General features: G+C 37.3%; 1 protein-coding gene across 1 annotated transcript; it reads left to right on the top strand.

Moving 5' to 3' along the window:
* Nucleotides 1-72: 72 nt before the first annotated feature.
* Nucleotides 73-19497, top strand: LOC117325188 (methylcrotonoyl-CoA carboxylase beta chain, mitochondrial-like). Its single transcript, XM_033881193.1, has 11 exons — nucleotides 73-582; nucleotides 2340-2518; nucleotides 3006-3077; nucleotides 3233-3411; nucleotides 5257-5443; nucleotides 5917-6008; nucleotides 6389-6540; nucleotides 8597-8718; nucleotides 10599-10694; nucleotides 12987-13136; nucleotides 19183-19497. Exons 1-11 carry the CDS (start codon nucleotides 150-152, stop codon nucleotides 19258-19260), a joined length of 1740 nt encoding a protein of 579 aa, XP_033737084.1. The 5' UTR covers nucleotides 73-149; the 3' UTR covers nucleotides 19261-19497.
* Nucleotides 19498-23526: the final 4029 nt, after the last annotated feature.

The following is a 23526-nucleotide window of genomic DNA, read 5'->3' as shown; positions in this document are numbered from 1 at the left end:
CTGAGCTGTAGAAACGCTTTCCGATCATTGCAATAAACGTCAAGCGCCTAATTCACACTGAAGGGAGCGAAGTTCAAGAAAGAGTTGCTAAGAGTTCAGCTAGGTGGTTTGTTCAACACATTCACACGATAACTACTTTCTAGATCAGTATGAGATATAGAAGATCGTTATTATCTCTCAGTAAATCATGGTCTCAGATGAAGAATTTCTTGGAGAGATCTCGTGTGACACAATATGAACTATCGTGGGGTATCTCGTGTCCTAACTCGGTTCGACAGCTGTCAATTTCGCTCCCCAGAAAGTCTACATTTACAGTTTTATCCGATCGTGACGACAATGCTTATTCAGAAAACTTGTCGTTTTCCAAACACTTATTTGAACGATATGAGCAATGCGTTGCTGTTGCACACGCAGGAGGAGGAGAAAAGGCAATCCATCGACATGTTGTGAAACAGAAGAAACTTCTTGTTAGAGATCGCCTCGCACTGTTTTTGGATGACCCAAACGACTTTCTGGAGCTCTCCGTCATGGCAGGACTGGCAATGGAGTATGGAAATGTACCAAATGCTGGAATGATAGCTGGTAAATGCAACCAGAAGGTTTTGATGGTCTATAATCATTTAAAGCTCTCAAATTATTCCAGCATGCCAATAGCATCTTCACTGAAAACCATTTTCAAAATGACACCAGGGCATCCAGTTACCCCTGAGATTAGCAACTTTAGAAGTCAAACAAGTATTTCTCGGATTTGAAGGAACAAAACATAAAAAAAACATTTCTTCCAAACCCAAGAGTCAAATAATTTTGGAAGTAAAAAAATCAAGGCCTTTCTACTGGATGGTTAACCTGAAGATTTCTGATATTTTATCAGACCTTTAAAAAACTGATATGGACCAACCAACATCAGAACTCCTAAACGTAGTAGCTGTCTACCATGTTTTATACGATAAATAGTCTATTCAGAAAGTGTGAACATGCACTGTATTTGAATACATTGTTGATTAAATATAACATGTTTAAAGCTGCATATACTCCCAAATAACCTAAAGTTCTAGTAGCACACATGTATTAATGGCAATCCAAGATGCTCATTCACGCTCTCTGAACATTCAAATGACCATTGGACTGGACGTTAGACTGGGGAAATCCTTGTGACATGATCAGTGTATATATAAATAGCTCACAGTACTTATTTTTATTGCAAGAGTTGTCACGGATCTGAGAACGATGCCACAACAATGTACACTACACATAAACTACACACATGGCTATTTACATATCAAGTGTGTACTTGAACTTGCCTAATAATGCTTTCATTTGAATGTTTTAGCAAAATAATCTCAAGATAACTGATCACTATAAACAAACATACAACAAAATACTTAATTTTAAAATATAGCAATTAATATGCATACAACAAAACATCGATGAAATTCAGATCAGTGAAGTTGACTGTGTTCGAGGAATATGGAAAAAGCTAACCAGCAATCTAATAGAAGTCTGGCAAAATCGGAAATCAAGTCTATATCTTTATTTTTTCTTGCTAAGTTCCAACAAATCAAATTATTTTCCTAAGAAAATCCTGAGGTTTTGCCGATTCTAGTCCCTTTTACATTTCTTTTTGGCAGAATCTGTCTGCGTTTTGGCAGGCCCACACTTTCAGTGTTCCACCATTTTGTGTTGACTGATAACCAGTCCGTTGCATAGTGGGACTAATTTTCGTAGAACTTAATTGGTCCCAGTTATTATTTTTGGGAATTTCCTGTATCCTTTCATAAATACACATTTTCCTCCAGTTTTTGATTCACCGTAATTTGTTAGGTTAGATCAAGTCTGAAGACTAAAGAGGTCAAAATGTAAACATGGGTCTTTAATGTGTTGTCTAAGAACAGCTGTTTGAAGAGCCACATAGCAGATGAGTCAATTTCCCTATTGTCTTCTATGAGTGGATTTCTTGATAAATCTCAATTCATTCAATTTATATGTCTACTAGGGGTGGAACATTCATTGTGGCTCAATAGAGACTTCAAGTGAACCTGCTGGGACCTCTATACTCGAGAGCGATGCCTCTTATTGATTTACTTAATTTGCCACCTACCAGTCTTTACCTCATTACCTAACGAAAAGACTATTTACTGTCCAAGCTCGGATACTTACAAAATCTTATTTGAAACAAGGGTTGGCCACTGTCTCAGCACGGAAATGGTAATTGGGCAAGACTTGGATGTGAACCTGCTGGCCATCAAGGAGTACCTGGTTACTGATGTATAAATAAACATGTGAAAGTTAATTAAACAGTGTAATGATAAACAATTGACAATGTTTGTTTTGGTTTACAGGGATTGGTAGAGTACAAGGAAAGCTGTGTATGATAGTTGCTAATGATGCCACTGTGAAGGGAGGTACTGTTTATCCCATCACCTTGAAGAAACAACTACGAGCCCAGGAAATAGCTGAACAGAACAAACTACCTACGATCTATATTATAGAGTCTGGAGGAGGATTCCTTCCCCTCCAGGTACTTACCCATTTATATTTGCATTTCATTGTCAAAAATTCTGAAAACAGTAACAAACCTTCTGGCATATATATGTGACATACAGATGTATAAGTCCGCTCTGAACGTTTATAACAAATTGTCAAAATAACCTTGGATAATTTGAGGGACCTGGTTGGCTAGCGACAGTACAATAGTCTTACGCATAGTTTATTTCGTGGGTATTAAATATTTATCCGTGAAAAAGCAGAAATATCGCCGGCGAAAATAACCAGCTCTACTGTACTTGGGACTGCAATGAATTATAGTAAACACCATCACATACATTATGTAATATCATCTATTGTATTGGCAGACTTATTTTTTGGCGATTTTTATTGTTAAATTATTTTCAATGACTATAAACTCCATTTCCTTTTGCTGTGATATTCATTTTAGGAATGATGAATGTATAAACCTGTATTTTCTTACATAAAGTAGACCCTTAATAGTGAACTTATTTTTCCAGGCTGACATTTTCAATCCTGGTGGGAAGACATTTTGCAATGAAGCAGTGATGTCTTCAATGGGTATACCACAGGTAAATTCCTTTACTGATTTAATGGACCAAGAACACGAGCCTATATAGTTAGTTATTACAATGAATTATTTTGTTGTTCTCTTGACAATAATTACTAAATAAATGCAATTACTATAATAATAATATTTACATATTGAATGACTTTTTCACGACAGATGGCTATTGTGTGTGGTAGCTGTACTGCGGGTGGGGCCTATATTCCCACCATGGCCGACCAGACTGCCATGGTACACAAGAAGGGCTATATATTCCTGGGAGGACCTCCCCTTGTACAGGCGGCCACAGGAGAGATTGTAACCGCAGAGGAGCTTGGTGGTGCTACTCTTCACTGCAGGTAAATAGTAGAAAAGTGTACTGGAAATTTATGGATAATGGGGGAGAAGGGCGTTGAATAAATGCAGGACAGGTGTCTCGGACATTGGTAAAAAAAATCAGGTATTCTTCTCATTGATGTTAGACAGGTCAAGGTGTGTTTTAACAGTAGAAAGGTCAAGGTGTGTTTTAACAGTGGACAGGTCAAGGTGTGTTTTAACAGTAGAAAGGTCAAGGTGTGTTTTAACAGTAGAAAGGTCAAGGTGTGTTTGAACAGTAGATAGGTCAAGGTGTGTTTTAACAGTAGACAGGTCAGGGCGTGTTTTATCAATAGAAAGGTCAAGGTGTGTTTTAACAGTAGACAGGTCAAGGTGTGTTTGAACAGTAGATAGGTCAAGGTGTGTTTTAACAGTAGATAGGTCAGGGCGTGTTTTAACAGTAGACAGGTCAAGGTGTGTTTGAACAGTAGACAGGTCGAGGTGTGTTTTAACAGTAGACAGGTCAAGGTGTGTTTTATCAGTAGACAGGTCGAGGTGTGTTTTATCAGTAGACAGATCAGGGTGTGTTTTAACAGTAGAAAGGTCAAGGTGTGTTTTAACAGTAGAAAGGTCAAGGTGTGTTTTAACAGTAGACAGGTCAAGGTGTGTTTTATCAGTAGAAAGGTCAAGGTGTGTTTTATCAGTAGACAGGTCGAGGTGTGTTTTATCAGTAGACAGGTCGAGGTGTGTTTTATCAGTAGACAGATCAGGGTGTGTTTTAACAGTAGAAAGGTCAAGGTGTGTTTTAACAGTAGAAAGGTCAAGGTGTGTTTTAACAGTAGACAGGTCAAGGTGTGTTTTATCAGTAGAAAGGTCAAGGTGTGTTTTAACAGTAGAAAGGTCAAGGTGTGTTTTATCAGTAGAAAGGTCAAGGTGTGTTTTATCAGTAGAAAGGTCAAGGTGTGTTTTATCAGTAGAAAGGTCAAGGTGTGTTTTAACAGTAGAAAGGGGTTATATGACTTAATGTTGGTTGGATGCAATCGTTTTATAACATTGTCATACCACTACCAAGGTAATCTGGAAGGTTGAAATGTCACACCACTACCAAGGTAATCTGGAAGCTTAAGGTTGATATGTCATACCACTACCAAGGTAATCTGGAAGGTTGAAATGTCATACCACTACCAAGGTAATCTGGAAGGTTGAAATGTCATACCACTACCAAGGTAATCTGGAAGGTTGAAATGTCATACCACTACCAAGGTAATCTGGAAGGTTGATATGTCGCACCACTACCAAGGTAATCTGGAAGGTTGAAATGTCATACCACTACCAAGGTAATCTGGAAGGTTGAAATGTCATGCCACTACCATGGTAATCTGGAAGGTTGAAATGTCATACCACTACCAAGGTAATCTGGAAAGTTGAAATGTCATACCACTACCAAGGTAATCTGGAAGGTTGAAATGTCATACCACTACCATGGTAATCTGGAAGGTTGAAATGTCATACCACTACCAAGATAATCTGGAAGGTTGAAAAGACATAGGAATCTGGCTGTTCAGATGTGCTGGAACTTAGTGATGTGGTCAAATAATATCTACAATCTTGACCTCATATTGAAATAGTGATTGTCCAATGTAATCCTTGACCACATGTTGGACTATTTAGCAGATTCACTTTCTGTATTTAATTTTGGCCTCAAATTAAAAAACTATCCTTAATTTTAAGTTGATTTGACAGTAAAAATTATGCCAACACATTGGATAGTAATTTGTCAAGATATCTGCATAAAACTGGTGTCACTCTGCCTTTTATAAAGAGTTTCATACATTGTTAATTCTTTGATAAACAATCAGCCTCCTCAACATTTCACTCTCTGTCTGTAGTGTAAGTGGATGTACCGACTACTTCATGGAGAATGAAGAGGAAGCACTGAGTACAGGACGAGATATGGTGGCCACACTGAACCTGGACGATAAGCTTCCTGTCTATACAGACTGGGAGGAGCCCCTCTACAGCATCGACCACCTGAGGGCACTTGTGGGCAAGGACAATGTCATTGATGTCTACAAGGTATATCTATACCGGTCATATAATCAATAAAGTAGTGGGTAAAAAATAAAAACCTTGACGACAAAAAGCTACTTCTGGTAGAAAAGTTTTCTATTACAATTTATGACAAAATGATGATACTGATATATCCATTGTGTTTGAGGAGTTTTACTAACAGATTTAGAGGTGTATAAACGAGTCTTCAAGACATCATTTTGTAAACACTGTTAGATATAATTGTAAAATAAAGTAGGAATTCTAATTTTATAGTTTCACTGTACAGATATAAGTCTTAAAACATCATATTATTAGACTATAATGATAGTCTCTTTAACATTCATACAAGACTGTTGTTCCTCCATAGGTTATAGCTAGACTTGTAGACGGAAGTCGATTTAATATTTATACAAGACTCTTGTTCCTCCATAGGTTATAGCTAGACTTGTAGATGGAAGTCGATTTAATATTTATACAAGACTCTTGTTCCTCCATAGGTTATAGCTAGACTTGTAGATGGAAGTCGATTCCATGAGTTCAAGAAACAGTTTGGGCCTACTTTGGTGACAGGATTTGCACACATAAAAGGGTAGGTAAGGTTAGAGGCTGTCTATCAACATATACGTTATTATGTTCAAGTAATCTTAACCCAATGTCAACACAGACTCTGCCAAATGAATCCAGTTCAACAATGTTTCTTCTTAAATATAGCCACTGTTAAATCAGCAATTATAATTTCCATTAGAGATTGCTAAGTGTAAGTAAATGTTTGTATCATTATTATTCCATCTGGGACAGTTTCAGATTTGGATAAATCCAGAAACAAGGATTTACTGCTAAAGCTGCTAATTCTCCTACTTTTCTTTAATATTTATCAATTATCTAATATTCATCAACAATTACTCCTGGAGGCAAGTCTGTCGATTTTTCAATCAGTCATATAACTAAACGTGTGATTTGTACCTACAGATACCTGGTAGGAATCCTAGGTAGCCATGGTGATATAACAGACAATGCCGCTGAAAAGGCTGCTCATTTTGTTCAGATGTGTGATGATCGAGGCATTCCCATGGTGTTCCTTCAAAACACCAGCAGATCCATTCCCAGTTCAGAAAGTACAGGTACTTGAAACATCATAAAATACAATGAGATTTTACACAACAGGAACAGCTTGTTAGGGTTCAAAATGGGTAAATATTCAGATTTTTAAAAAGTCTTTTTAGCTCACTGTCATCAGATGGTGGGCTGTTAAAAAGGCCTTGCCTCTTTGGTGTCTTGTCTGTCCCATTTGTTATCAATGGTCCGGTCCTTAAACAATTCTTGTCACTATTTCTCGAGATGTACTAGATGAATTTTTCTCAGATTTCATCTGTGGGATCTCCTTAGTCCCTAGTTGTGCCCTGTTGATTTGGGACTGATCTGAAAAACAAAACAACAGCTGACAGACAGTCATCTTCGATTTTGACGACTGAAGTTAACTACATGTATCACTATTTCTTCAGAAATACTTGACGGATATAGCTCAAGCTTGATGAGTAGATTCCACTTGATCTCTAGTTGTGACATTCAACTTTGAGTCTGATCAGGAAAACAAATAGGCAGACTGGCAGCTATCATGGATTTTGATAGTTGAAGACATTTATTGCTATCACTGTAAGTACTGGAATAATATTTCTCAAACTTCATAATATATTTAGATTCCCCTTGGTCCCTAGTTTGCCCTTTCAGTTTTGAGTCAGATTAAGAAGAACAGTGGAAAGAAGGGACAGTAGAGAAAAACCTTTCATAGGGTGATAAAGATAATTCAGTGTTGGATGCCAAGATCACTTTGGACTCTCTTGTTCCAGTTGGATTGGTGATACAGTGGACCCTCGATAATCCGAACACCTTCGTTCCTAGCCCAAACCGTCCGGATTACGAGTTTTCCGGACTACCGAATTTCGTCTACCAGGTCAAAAAAAATTGCTGTGTAAGAGTTATCTCCCTTGACTCTATACAATACGGGACGTTTTAATGACGTTTCATAAACACGTCTAATTGTCAGTCTTTTTAAAACATAAATATACTTATGTTCTTGATATGATTCTTGTTTTCTTTTATTTTGTAGAAACTAAAAAATAAACAATGTTTTTAAAAGAACATGTGAAGTGAAAGTTGTTTTATTTATAGCGTACATATGTGACCTACAAAAAAACACACATGGGTTACGTCCCAGAGGTTCACAAACGAGTAGAAATTACATACGTTAAATACCTGAAATGAAAGACCCACTATGTACAATGTACGTTTTTTTACGTAAATTATGAACCTGAAATGAAAGACCCGGTAAATGTACCATGTGTGTAATTAACAACATGCATCTTTCAATGAGTCGTCATTACACGTAACGGTGTTACAAGCCGATATCCTTGTTTACCCAATACAATTGTTAGTGATGTTAATTACCGATAATAAATTTATTACATGCATTTGTGATTGATTAAGTATCGTATCACATACTGTATGTTAGTGAATTAATTATTGCTAACTACGAAATAGCACTATGTAAAATAACTATAATAGATATTGTACGTCAAGTTGATAAAAGAAAGACCAGTCTACACTATAAAACCCTTTAATACTGTAGCATTTAGGTCGATCGTAAAGAAAAGCAATGTACCGTTATAAAAACAGAGCTACATTGTAACACAGGTAAACACCCGGGGCTATGACCTGGCAGCGGTCGCTATGACTACGCACAGTGTCAAGCGATAGTCTGTACAGCTGTCGACACGGGTGACTTGCCCGACATTTTTCTCTCCTCGTGGTGAAAAAATCGTCCGGATTATCGGGGGAAATTTACTAATGAAAAGTACTTTCCGTTCCCAAAATGGGCTTCCGGAATCGGAAACCGAATTTCCGGACTGGTGAGTACAAATAACGTTACGGAAATCCGTTCCCGTGCTATTCCGTCCGGACTGCGAGTTTTCCGGACTATCGGCGTCCGGATTATCGCGGGTCCACTGTATATTCCACAGCCATTCGTGTTCCGGAATACTTGTACCTTCCTTCTCTTTGATTATCTCATTAATGTACCTCGATCATGCTTGTTCGGCCCCTCCTGATTTCAGCCATTAATGTTAAACTTGATACATATCCAGTTTTAATGAGATGATGACACTGTTTACTATATATCAGGCCTAGACTCTGGGATCAAGCTGCGAGGACATGCTAAGATGATGGGAGCTGTCAGCTGTGCCTTAGTGCCCAAGATTACAGTCATCATAGGCAATTCTATTGGACCAGACAGCTATCTCATGGTATGTATATATAACTCACACATAATGTTATATACCAGACAGCTATCTAATGGTATGTATATATAACTCACACCTATTGTTATATACCAGACAGCTATCTCATGGTATTTATATATATAACTCACACCTAATGTTTTATACCAGACAGCTATCTCATGGTATGTATATATAACTCATAAATAATGTTTTATAACAGACGGCTATCTCATGGTATTTATATATAAGTCACACATACTATCTTATACCAGACAGCTATCTCATGGTATTTATATATAACTCACACATATTTTATACCAGACAGCTATCTCATGGTATTTATATATAACTCACACATAATATCTTATACCAGACAGCTATCTCATGGTATTTATATATAACTCACACATATTTTATACCAGACAGCTATCTCATGGTATTTATATATATAACTCACACATAATATTTTATACCAGACAGCTATCTCATGGTATTTATATATAACTCACACATAATATTTTATACCAGACAGCTATCTCATGGTATTTATATATAACTCACACATACTATCTTATACCAGACAGCTATCTCATGGTATTTATTTATAACTCACGTAATATTTTATACCAGACAGCTATCTCATGGTATTTATTTAAGCATTAAACTGTGTTTGTATGGTATTTATGATCTATTTGAATGCCAGAGCTTTGCAAGCAAACAACATAATGTGCGTTAGCACATTAACAATTTGTTTGCTTGGAGATATTTTACTGGTATTTTCCTTCGTGGGGTAGACTGGTATATCCCTGTATGATAAACCTGGACTCCTCCCGTGGGGTAGACTGGTATATCCCTGTATGATAAACCTGGCGTTCCTTCGTGGTGTAGACTGGTATATCCCTGTATGACAAACCTGGCGTTCCTTCTTGGGGTAGACTGGTATATCCCTGTATGATAAACCTGGCGTTCCTTCGTGGTGTAGACTGGTATATCCCTGTATGATAAACCTGGCGTTCCTTCGTGGTGTAGACTGGTATATCCCTGTATGATAAACCTGGCGTTCCTTCGTGGTGTAGACTGGTATATCCCTGTATGATAAACCTGGCGTTCCTTTGTGGGGTAGACTAGTATATCCCTGTATGATAAACCTGGAGTTCCTTCGTGGGGTAGACTAGTATATCCCTGTATGATAAACCTGGCGTTCCTTCGTGGGGTAGACTGGTATATCCCTGTATGATAAACCTGGCGTTCCTTTGTGGGGTAGACTAGTATATCCCTGTATGATGTACCTGGAGTTCCTTTGTGGGGTAGACTGGTATATCCCTGTATGACAAACCTGGAGTTCCTTCGTGGGGTAGACTGGTATATCCCTGTATGATAAACGTAGAGTTCCTACGTGGGGTAGACTAGTATATCCCTGTATGATAAACCTGGCGTTCCTACGTGCAGTAGACTGGTATATCCCTGTATGATGTACCTGGAGTTCCTTCGTGGGGTAGGCTGGTATATCCCTGTATGATAAACCTGGCGTTCCTTCGTGGGGTAGACTGGTATATCCCTGTATGACAAACCTGGACTCCTCCCGTGGGGTAGACTGGTATATCCCTGTATGATAAACCTGGCGTTCCTTTGTGGGGTAGACTGGTATATCCCTGTATGACAAACCTGGACTCCTCCCGTGGGGTAGACTGGTATATCCCTGCATGATAAACCTGGCGTTCCTTCGTGGGGTAGACTGGTATATCCCTGTATGACAAACCTGGCGTTCCTTCGTGGGGTAGACTGGTATATCCCTGTATGACAAACCTGGCATTCCTTCGTGGGGTAGACTGGTATATCCCTGAATGCATGTCTCCAGAAAAGAACAATAACAAATTTAAAGTAAAATATAACTTGTACTTCAGGGAGGAAGGTGTACCAGTCCTAATTTCATCTTCTGCTGGCCGAATGCTGTGATAGGGATGACTCATCCTAAGGAGGCCATTCAGGACCTTTGTCAGGTGAGCTGAAAAATAGTCTATGTTCTTCTCTTCTTAACTTCCATATAAATTATCATTCAGGACTTGTCAGGTGAGCTGAAAAATAGTCTACCAAGTTTTCTTGTTCAGGACCTTATTCAGGAGCTAAATATGAAAACAAGTATTTGAGTATACATGTATTATAAAACAGCATATAGACATTGTGGTAAGTTATTATAAAGAGAAGCATGATTCATGCTGATTTTTGTATGTAACACCGATTATTGTATGTTAAATTGATTGTTGTATGAAACATTGATTGTTGTATGAAGCATTGGTTATTTTATAACACTGATTTTTGTATGAAACATTGATTGTGGTATGTTACATTGATTGTTGTATAACACTGATTGTTGTACAACACTGGTTGTTGTATAACACTGATTTTTGTATGAAACATTGATTGTGGTATGAAACATTGATTGTTGTATGTAACACTGATTGTTGTATGTAACACTGATTGTTGTGTAACACTGATTGTTGTATAACACTGATTGTTGTATAACACTGATTATTGTATGTAACACTGATTGTTGTATGTAACACTGATTGTTGTATGTAACACTGATTGTTGTATGTAACACTGATTGTTGTGTAACACTGATTGTTGTACAACACTGATTGTTGTACAACACTGATTGTTGTATGTAACACTGATTGTTGTATGAAACATTGATTGTTGTATAACACTGATTGTTGTATAACACTGATTGTTGTATGTAACACTGGTTGTTGTATAACATTGATTGTTGTATGTAACATTGATTGTTGTATGTAACACTGATTGTTGTATGTAACACTGATTGTTGTATGTAACACTGGTTGTTGTATAACACTGGTTGTTGTATGTAACACTGGTTGTTGTATAACACTGATTGTTGTATGTAACACTGATTGTTGTATGTAACACTGATTGTTGTATGTAACACTGATTGTTGTATGTAACACTGATTGTTGTGTAACACTGATTGTTGTACAACACTGATTGTTGTATGTAACACTGATTGTTGTATGTAACACTGATTGTTGTATGTAACACTGGTTGTTGTATAACACTGGTTGTTGTATGAAACATTGATTGTTGTATGTAACACTGATTGTTGTATGTAACACTGGTTGTTGTATGAAACATTGATTGTTGTATGTAACACTGATTGTTGTATGTAACACTGATTGTTGTATAACACTGATTGTTGTATGTAACACTGATTGTTGTACAACACTGGTTGTTGTATAACACTGATTGTTGTATGTAACACTGATTGTTGTATGTAACACTGGTTGTTGTATGAAACATTGATTGTTGTATGTAACACTGATTGTTGTATGTAACACTGATTGTTGTATGTAACACTGGTTGTTGTATGTAACACTGATTGTTGTATGAAACATTGATTGTTGTATGTAACATTGATTGTTGTATGTAACACTGATTGTTGTATGTAACACTGGTTGTTGTATGTAACACTGATTGTTGTACAACACTGATTGTTGTATGTAACATTGATTGTTGTATGTAACATTGATTGTTGTATAACACTGATTGTTGTATGTAACACTGATTGTTGTATGTAACACTGGTTGTTGTATGTAACACTGATTGTTGTATGTAACATTGATTGTTGTATGTAACACTGATTATTGTCTAACACTGATTGTTGTATGTAACCCTGATTGTTGTATGTAACACTGATTGTTGTATGTAACACTGGTTGTTGTATGTAACACTGATTGTTGTACAACACTGATTGTTGTATGTAACATTGATTGTTGTATGTAACATTGATTGTTGTATAACACTGGTTGTTGTATAACACTGATTGTTGTATGTAACACTGATTGTTGTACAACACTGATTGTTGTATGTAACATTGATTGTTGTATGTAACATTGATTGTTGTATGTAACACTGATTGTTGTACAACACTGGTTGTTGTATGTAACACTGATTGTTGTATGTAACACTGGTTGTTGTATGTAACACTGATTGTTGTATGTAACACTGGTTGTTGTATGTAACACTGATTGTTGTACAACACTGGTTGTTGTATGTAACATTGATTGTTGTATGTAACATTCATTGTTCTATAACCCTGATTGTTGTATGAAACATTGATTGTTGTATGTTAAATTGATTGTTGTATGTAACACTGATTGTTGTATAACACTGATTGTTGTATAACACTGATTATTGTCTAACACTGGTTGTTGTATGTAACGCTGATTGTTGTATAACACTGATTGTTGTATGATGCCATTTTCCCTGTTTTGTAGATGAAGTTTGAAGGTAGCGAGATGACAGAAGAAGAAAGAGATGCGTATAAAAAGAAAGTGGTAGAGCAGTGTATGACAGAGTCTTCAGGGTTTTACGCAGCGTCTCGAATCTGGAACGATGGCATGATTCTTCCGGAGAACACACGCAAGGTATGCTTTATGTAGGATACAACATATTCCTTACCCGTTGAACCAGCTTTCATATGACAATTTTGTCATTTTCATGCTTCATGAATTTATTGTGTGTGATTCATCCAAATAACACTAATTTTATGAATAATGTATTACCATTTAAATACAACCCGTTAGATAAGTGTCATGACCTTATTCCAAGTCCTGATGTTAGTTATACAAGAGGTGTACAATTGTATTTGTTATCTATTTGTCAATTGAAAGCCATTTAGAATGGATATACATGTTTTTTAGCCTAATCTATAGAAGAGGCAGTTTCCATAGTCCCTGGCAAAGAGACTTCCTGTATCTATGTTCCTTATATAACATACAGAAATACACATCCTCTGATTCCTTTGTGACTAGCTTGCCTGCCATATTTAACTTAAAAGTGATATGTTCTGTCATTGTACTTTTTATACGCCCAACGAAAGGCGGGCCCGGGGGTGGGTGGCGGGCGGGCGGGCAGGCACATATGGTGTCCGGATCATAACTCCAATACTACTCGGCCCAGGCTCTCCATACTTGACACAAATATACATCTTGATGAGCCGGAGTGTCGCATACCAAAATCATGCCCCTTACCCCCATATTTGCGGAGTTATTCCCCTTTGATGATTTTACTTATCCGGACCATAACTCCAATACTACCCGACCCAGGCTCTCCATACTTGACACAAATATACATCTTGATGAGCCGGAGTGTTGCATACCAAAATCATGCCCCTTACCCCCTTATTTGTGGAGTTATTTCCCTTTGATGATTTTACTTATCTGGTTAAAATTTTGTAATTGCTCACCATTCACTTAATAATGGTATTAGGAGGCTGATTCTTTGCAAAGAGGTTCTTTTTTTATTCTGTATATAAACATGTGAACTAATTTTTGTGTTGTTGTGTCTAAACCAAGGTTTCCCATATTTGCAACATATCTATATCTCATCATTTAAAGTTGCCCTTCGGTTTCAACTACACACCATTATGTGTATCAATATCTCCTTCCAACTTTCCAACAATGATACTTTATTTTAAAGCATTACAACCTATGAAACTACCCCTTCCAAGTGTCAAATATTGCCGCGGGCGTATGTTGTGGCCCTCCAACGGGCCCTTGTTTAGTTTTATATTATTACCCTGGAGTTATTGTTCAAATGATGTTAGTTATAATGTATACTTCATATGTTAGGTATAGAAAAATACATCTGATAATAAGTTATAATGTTCAATTGATATGTTAGTTATAGTGTATACTTGAGCTTGATATATTAGTTATAGGGTACACTTAATATGTTAGTTATAGGGTACACTTGATATGTTAGTTATAGGGTACACTTGATATGTTAGCTATAGAGTACACTTGATATGTTAGTTATAGGGTACACTTGATATGTTAGTTAAAGGGTACACTTGATATGTTAGTTATATGGTACACTTGATAAGTTAGAGGGTACACTTGACATGTAAGTTATAGGGTACACTTGATATGTTAGTTATAGGGTACACTTGATATGTTAGTTATAGGGTACACTTGATATATTACTTAAAGGGTACACTTGATATGTTAGTTATACGGTACACTTGGTATATTACTTAAAGGGTACACTTGATATGTTAGTTATAGGGTACACTTGATATATTACTTAAAGGGTACACTTGATATGTTAGTTATAGGGTACACTTGATATGTTAGTTATAGGGTACACTTGATATATTACTTAAAGGGTACACTTGATATGTTAGTTATAGGGTACACTTGACATGTTAGTTATAGGGTACACTTGATATGTTAGTTATACGGTACACTTGATATGTTAGTTATAGGGTACACTTGATATGTTAGTTATAGGGTACACTTGACATGTTAGTTATAGGGTACACTTGATATGTTAGTTATATGGTACACTTGATAAGTTAGAGGGTACACTTGACATGTAAGTTATAGGGTACACTTGATATGTTAGTTATAGGGTACACTTGATATGTTAGTTATAGGGTACACTTGATATATTACTTAAAGGGTACACTTGATATGTTAGTTATAGGGTACACTTGACATGTTAGTTATAGGGTACACTTGATATGTTAGTTATACGGTACACTTGATATGTTAGTTATAGGGTACACTTGATATGTTAGTTATAGGGTACATTTGACATGTTAGTTATAGTGTACACTTGATATGTTAGTTATAGGGTACACTTGATATGTTAGTTATAGGGTACACTTGATATGTTAGTTATAGAGTACACTTGATATGTTAGTTATAGGGTACACTTGATATGTTAGTTATAGAGTACACTTGATATGTTAGTTATAGGGTACACTTGATATGTTAGTTATAGGGTACACTTGATATGTTAGTTATAGGGTACACTTGACATGTTAGTTATAGGGTACACTTGATATGTTAGTTATAGGGTACACTTGATATGTTAGTTATAGGGTACACTTGATATGTTAGTTATAGGGTACACTTGATATGTTAGTTATAGGGTACACTTGATATGTTAGTTATAGGGTACACTTGATATGTTAGTTATAGGGTACACTTGATATGTTAGTTATAGGGTACACTTGATATGTTAGTTATAGGGTACACTTGATATGTTAGTTATAGGGTACACTTGATATGTTAGTTATAGGGTACACTTGATATGTTAGTTATATGGTACACTTGATATGTTAGTTATAGGGTACACTTTGACTATGTTAGTTATAGGGTACACTTGGATATGTTAGTTATAGGGTACATTGATATTAGTTATAGAGGTACACTTGATATGTTAGTTACATAGGTACACTTGATATGTTAGTTATAGGGTACACTTGATAGTTAGTTATAGGGTACACTTGATATGTTAGTCTGAATCTGGACACGTTGCATGATTTTCAGGGTACACAGGATTTTATTTAGGATACACATATTCTTACCCGTTGAACCAGCTTTCATATGTACATTGTTGTCATTTTCATGTATACTTGAATTTATTTGGTACATTGATTTCATTATAGACATTTAAGTTATATGGAATAATTTTATTATTAATACACCCGTTAGATATAGGTCATGATGTTATTAAGGTCACTGATGTTAGTAAATATCCAAGAGTTGGGTACACTTGTATTTGTTTAGGTCTATTTGTCAATTGAAGCCAAATTTAGTTATAGGTTACATGTTTTTTTAGCTATCATTATAGGATAGGGCAGTTTCAATAGTTGTATAGGACACTTGCTGTATCTATGTTCCTTATATACATAGAATAAAACTCTATGTTAGTGCTATTGGCCTTTGATATGTTAGTTAAAAGTGATATGTTTCTGTACATTGTACTTTGTATATAGTCCCATGATAAGGCGGGCCGGGTGGGTCGGCTTGCTGGTAAAGGTCACATAGGTTGTTCCGGATATAAGGGTACACTTGATCAGCTATTCATACTTGACACAAATATAATCTTGATGAGCCGAGTTCGCATACCAAATATGGCCTTACCTCTATTTGGGATACCCTTGATATGTTGTTACTATGGTAACTAATATACCTGTCAGGATTCGGTATACTTGATATGTTAGTTATAGGCCGGATTTTTGTTATAGTAAACTGATATCCTTATACACCTTATTTGTGGAGTTATATTACACTTGATATTTTATTATGGTTAAACTTTTTTTAGATTAGGGTCCCACTTGATATGTGTTTAGGGTCACTTGACTTTAGAAGGGTACCTTATTTTATTCTGTACATTACATGTGAATAATTTTTGTGTTGTTGTGTCTAAACCAATGAGTTATATTTGTCAACATATGTTATATGGGTCATTGATTTAAGTTTGGTACTCGATGTTTTAAGGGTACACATTATGTTAGTTTAGGGTACACTTGATATGTTAGTTATAGGGTACACTTGATATGTTAGTAATAGGTACACTTGATATGTTAGTTATAGGGTACACTTGATATGTTAGTTATAGGGTATACTTGATATGTTAGTTATAGGGTACACTTGATATGTTAGTTATATGGGTACACTTGATATGTTAGTTATAGGGTACACTTGATATGTTAGTTATAGGGTACACTTGATATGTTAGTTATAGGGTACACTTGATATGTTAGTTATAGGGTACACTTGATATGTTAGTTATAGGGTACACTTGATATGTTAGTTATAGGGTACACTTGATATGTTAGTTATAGGGTACACTTGATATGTTAGTTATAGGGTACACTTGATATGTTAGTTATAGGGTACACTTGATATGTTAGTTATAGGGTACACTTGATATGTTAGTTATAGGGTACACTTGATATGTTAGTTATAGGGTACACTTGATATGTTAGTTATAGGGTACACTTGATATGTTAGTTATAGGGTACACTTGATATGTTAGTTATAGGGTACACTTGATATGTTAGTTATAGGGTACACTTGATATGTTAGTAATAGGGTATACTTGATATATTAGTTATAGGGTACACTTGATATGTTATAGGGTATACTTGATATGTTATAGGGTATACTTGATATGTTACACTTGATATGTTAGTTATAGGGTACACTTGATATGTTATAGGGTACACTTGACATGTTAGTTATAGGGTACACTTGATGTGTTAGTTATAGAGTACACTTGATATGTTAGTTATAGGGTACACTTGATATGTAATTAGTTATAGGGTACACTTGATATATTAGTTATATGGTACACTTGATATGTTAGTTATAGGGTACACTTGATATGTTAGTTATAGGGTACACTTGATATGTTAGTTATAGGGTACACTTGACATGTTAGTTATAGGGGTACACTTGATATGTTAGTTATAGGGTACACTTGACATGTTAGTTATAGGGTACACTTGATATGTTAGTTATAGGGTACACTTGATATGTTAGTTATATGGTACACTTGACATGTTAGTTATAGAGTACACTTGATATATTAGTTATAGGGTACACTTGACATGTTAGTTATATGGTACACTTGATATGTTAGTTATAGGGTACACTTGATATATTAGTTATAGGGTACACTTGATATGTTAGTTATAGGGTACACTTGACATGTTAGTTATAGGGTACACTTGATATGTAATTAGTTATAGGGTACACTTGATATATTAGTTATAGAGTACACTTGATATATTAGTTATAGGGTACACTTGATATATTAGTTATAGGGTACACTTGATATGTTAGTTATAGGGTACACTTGATATGTTAGTTATAGGGTACACTTGATATGTTAGTTATAGGTACACTTGACATGTTAGTTATAGGGTACACTTGATATGTTAGTTATAGGGTACACTTGATATGTTAGTTATAGGGTACACTTGATATGTTAGTTATAGGGTACACTTGATATGTTAGTTATAGGGTACACTTGACATGTTAGTTATAGGGTACACTTGATATGTTAGTTATAGGGTACACTTGACATGTTAGTTATAGGGTACACTTGATATGTTAGTTATAGGGTACACTTGATATGTTAGTTATATGGTACACTTGATATGTTAGTTATAGGGTACACTTGATATGTTAGTTATAGGGTACACTTGATATGTTAGTTATAGGGTACACTTGACATGTTAGTTATAGGGTACACTTGATATGTTAGTTATAGGGTACACTTGACATGTTAGTTATAGGGTACACTTGATATGTTAGTTATAGGGTACACTTGACATGTTAGTTATAGGGTACACTTGACATGTTAGTTATAGGGTACACTTGGTATGTTAGTTATAGGGTACACTTGACATGTTAGTTATAGGGTACACTTGATATAAAAGTTATATAGTACACTTGATATGTTAGTTATATGGTACACTTGATATATTAGTTATAGGGAACACTTGACATGTTAGTTATAGGGTACACTTGACATGTTAGTTATAGGGTATACTTGATATGTTAGTTATATGGTATACTTGATGTGTTAGTTATAGGGTACACTTGATATGTTAGTAATAGGGTATACTTGATATGTTTGTTTTGTGATTGTTGACTCTTGTTTACACAGGTCCTACACCAGTGCATAGAGATATCCTTGGCATACAGACAACCCACGCAGATGACGTCCTCAGTAATCAGGATGTAGACCTTTGTCTACTATGTATGATTCATATATATATTAGATCATACAAGTCTATAAATCAGGGTTGTGTATTTTTTAATTCCACTGTAATATTTCTGTGAATGCCTTTATATGATTTTGTACAAATAAATTACTTAAAAATGTAGAAAATAAAAAATAACGGTATTTCAGTCTCTAAAGAAATTTTGAAATGTTCTATGTTATATGTATATGTTTTATAAATTGGTTATTTATATATGTTTACTGTATGCATTTAATGTTAAAACATTATTTCATAAATATAGGGGATGCGATAGCTCAGTCGGTTAGAGTGCCAGCCACGTAACCTCAGGTGTGGGGGCCGCGATAGCTCAGTTGGTTAGAGTGCCGGCCACGTAACCTCAGGTGAGAGGGCCACGATAGCTCAGTCGATTAGAGTGCCGGCCACGTAACCTCAGGTGTGGGGGCCGCGATAGCTCAGTTGGTTAGAGTGCCAGCCAAGTAACCTCAGGTGAGAGGGCCACGATAGCTCAGTCGGTTAGAGTGCCGGCCACGTAACCTCAGGTGAGAGGGCCGCGATAGCTCGGTCGGTTAGAGTGCCAGCCACGTAACCTCAGGTGAGAGGGCCGCGATAGCTCAGTTGGTTAGAGTGCTGGCCACGTAACCTCAGGTGAGAGGGCCGCGATAGCTCGGTCGGTTAGAGTGCCAGCCACGTAACCTCAGGTGAGAGGGCCACGATAGCTCGGTCGGTTAGAGTGCCAGCCACGTAACCTCAGGTGAGAGGGCCATGATAGCTCGGTCGGTTAGAGTACCGGCCACGTAACCTCAGGTGAGAGGGCCACGATAGCTCCGTCGGTTAGCTTGCCAGCCACGTAACCTTAGGTGAGAGGGCCACGATAGCTCGGTCGGTTAGAGTGCCAGCCACGTAACCTCAGGTGAAGGTTTGAGGTGTGTGGTTGGATGATCCCTACCAGTGTCAATTTGTGTTTTGGAAAGCTGAAACTGCCTGTGCTATCATGGTCGTATCCTTAGGCAAGACATTTACTCTAATTGATCTGGATGACATCAGACAGGCTCCCCATATAATATTCAATGAGGGAGTCACAAACTTCTACAAGGAGGTCCCATCTCAAAATAACCCTGGCTGTTCACGGGACAATAAACCAAGCAAACAAACAATTTTGCAATATAATTAGTCACTGATTAGGTAACCTTGTAGTTGATGTACCAGTGGTACACATACCTGTACCAGGTAACCTTGTAGTTTATATACCAGTGGTACACGTACCTGTACCAGGTAACCCTGTAGTTTATATACCAGTGGTACACATACCTGTACCAGGTAACCCTGTAGTTTATGTACCAGGGGTACACGTACCTGTACCAGGTAACCCTGTAGTTTATATACCAGTGGTACATGTACCTGTACCAAGTAACCCTGTAGTTTATGTACCAGTGGTACACGTACCTGTACCAGATAACCCTGTAGTTTATATACCAGTGGTACACGTACCTGTACCAGGTAACCCTGTAGTTTATGTACCAGTGGTACACGTACCTGTACCAGGTAACCCTGTAGTTTATGTACCAGTGGTACATGTACCTGTACCAGGTAACCCTGTAGTTTATGTACCAGTGGTACACGTACCTGTACCAGGTAACCCTGTAGTTTATGTACCAGTGGTACACGTACCTGTACCATGTAACCTTGTATCCTGTAGTTTATGTACCAGTGGTATAATGTACATGTACCAGGTAACCCTGTAGTTTATGTAATTCAGATCATTGAAGCTTTAGTATTGAAAACAGCATTGTTTGTAGCAGGGATGATTAACACATTTTTGAACAAAAATGATTTTTAAGAATGCTTCTGCTTGAGTTCATTATATATAAAAAAAATTAAATTCCACTTGACTGTGATATACAGATATGTTGAATGTATTTATTATTCCATTTAAAACCTAATGTAGTGTGGTGTCAAATTACATTGTAATTTAACTACCATGTACACATTACAGATACACTTCCTCATTTCACCTGAACACAGCCAATGTCGTACCTGGAAAGCAATGCTTATATCATCTGTCAGTTTTATTTACAAATGAGTGGAAATAATACTGATGTGGCGATAACACACATGTACATCTGTACCCTCAATGATCAAACCGTCATGTCACAATATAACTTCTCCAACAGACAGTAAAGCTACAGGCTTAATACAAATTTCTGTTCATAATTAAAATTCAATCCCAAACATGGTTACATCTTACATCTTAGAATGTTTAAACAAGTTTTATAGTTGAACAAGACTCATTTCATTGTTTTCAAGTGCAATACAGGCTAGGTTATAGAAATAATGTATATCTATCATCTATCTTTGGAATATTAACATATGTGTCTATTGCCGATAATACTTACATGTGTGATCATTTAGTTTCTTTAGTAATTCTAATTGCCCTGGATGGCATACGACATGCCTCTCTTATGTTGTTCAGTGAGGTAGTCACCAACTACTACAAGGAGACCCCACCTCAATATGACCTTGGCAGTTCACTGGGTGATAAACTCAGCAAATAATCAAACAAACTTTAGTAAGAGAGTTCCTAAGGGGACTGAGTCTCAATTCAGACAATGTCTGTAGCAGTTCCAAAGGGTCTAGAACTCTACAATCTATCCATCAGGCCATGTCTGTAAGGTAGTTCTGAATGGGATGGGGACTCTACAATCTATCCATCAGGCCGTGTCTGTGAGGTAGTTCTGAAGGGGACTGGAACTTTACAATCTATCCATCAGGCCGTGTCTGTATGGTAGTTCTGTAGGGGACTGGAACTCTACAATATGTCCATCAGGCCATGTCTATAAGGTAGTTCTGAAGGGGACTGGAACTATACAATCTATCCATCAGGCCGTGTCTGTAAGGTAGTTCTGTAGGGGACTGGAACTCTACAATCTATCCATCAGGCCGTGTCTGTATGGTAGTTCTGTAGGGGACTGGAACTCTACAATCTATCCATCAGGCCGTGTCTGTAAGGTAGTTCTGTAGGGGACTGGAACTCTACAATCTATCCATCAGGCCGTGTCTGTATGGTAGTTCTGAAGGGGATGGGAACTCTACAATCTATCCATCAGGCCATGTCTGTAAGGTAGTTCTGAAGGGGATACGAACTCTACAATCTATCCATCAGGCCATGTCTGTGAGGTAGTTCTGAAGGGGATACGAACTCTATAATCTATCCATCAGGCCATGTCTGTGAGGTGGTTCTGAAGGGGACTGGAACTATACAATCTATCCATCAGGCCGTGTCTGTATGGTAGTTCTGAAGGGGATGGGAACTCTACAATCTATCCATCAGGCCATGTCTGTAAGGTAGTTCTGAAGGGGATACGAACTCTACAATCTATCCATCAGGCCATGTCTGTGAGGTAGTTCTGAAGGGGATACGAACTCTACAATCTATCCATCAGGCCATGTCTGTGAGGTAGTTCTGAAGGGGATGGGAACTATACAATCTATCCATCAGGCCATGTCTGTGAGGTAGTTCTGAAGGGGACTGGAACTCTACAATCTATCCATCAGGCCGTGTCTGTGAGGTAGTTCTGAAGGGGATGGGAACTATACAATCTATCCATCAGGCCATGTCTGTGAGGTAGTTCTGAAGGGGATGGGAACTCTACAATCTATCCATCAGGCCGTGTCTATAAGGTAGTTCTGAAGGGGACTGGAACTCTACAATCTATCCATCAGGCCATGTCTGTAAGGTAGTTCTGAAGGGGATGGGAACTCTACAATCTATCCATCAGGCCGTGTCTGTAAGGTAGTTGTGAAGGGGATGGGAACTCTACAATCTATCCAGCAGGCCATGTCTGTGAGGTAGTTCTGAAGGGGATGGGAACTATACAATCTATCCATCAGGCCATGTCTGTGAGGTAGTTCTGAAGGGGACTGGAACTCTACAATCTATCCATCAGGCCGTGTCTGTGAGATAGTTCTGAAGGGGATGGGAACTCTACAATATGTCCATCAGGCCATGTCTATAAGGTAGTTCTGAAGGGGATGGGAACTCTACAATCTATCCATCAGGCCATGTCTGTAAGGTAGTTCTGAAGGGGATGGGAACTCTACAATCTATCCATCAGGCCGTGTCTGTGAGGTAGTTCTGAAGGGGACTGGAACTATACAATCTATCCATCAGGCCATGTCTGTGAGGTAGTTCTGAAGGGGACTGGAACTCTACAATCTATCCATCAGGCCGTGTCTGTGAGGTAGTTCTGTGGGGGTGGGAACTCTAC

Source organism: Pecten maximus, chromosome 4 (assembly GCF_902652985.1).
Source record: "Pecten maximus chromosome 4, xPecMax1.1, whole genome shotgun sequence".
In the NCBI taxonomy this organism is placed as follows: domain Eukaryota; kingdom Metazoa; phylum Mollusca; class Bivalvia; order Pectinida; family Pectinidae; genus Pecten; species Pecten maximus.
This window is presented reverse-complemented; position numbering and strand designations above follow the sequence as displayed.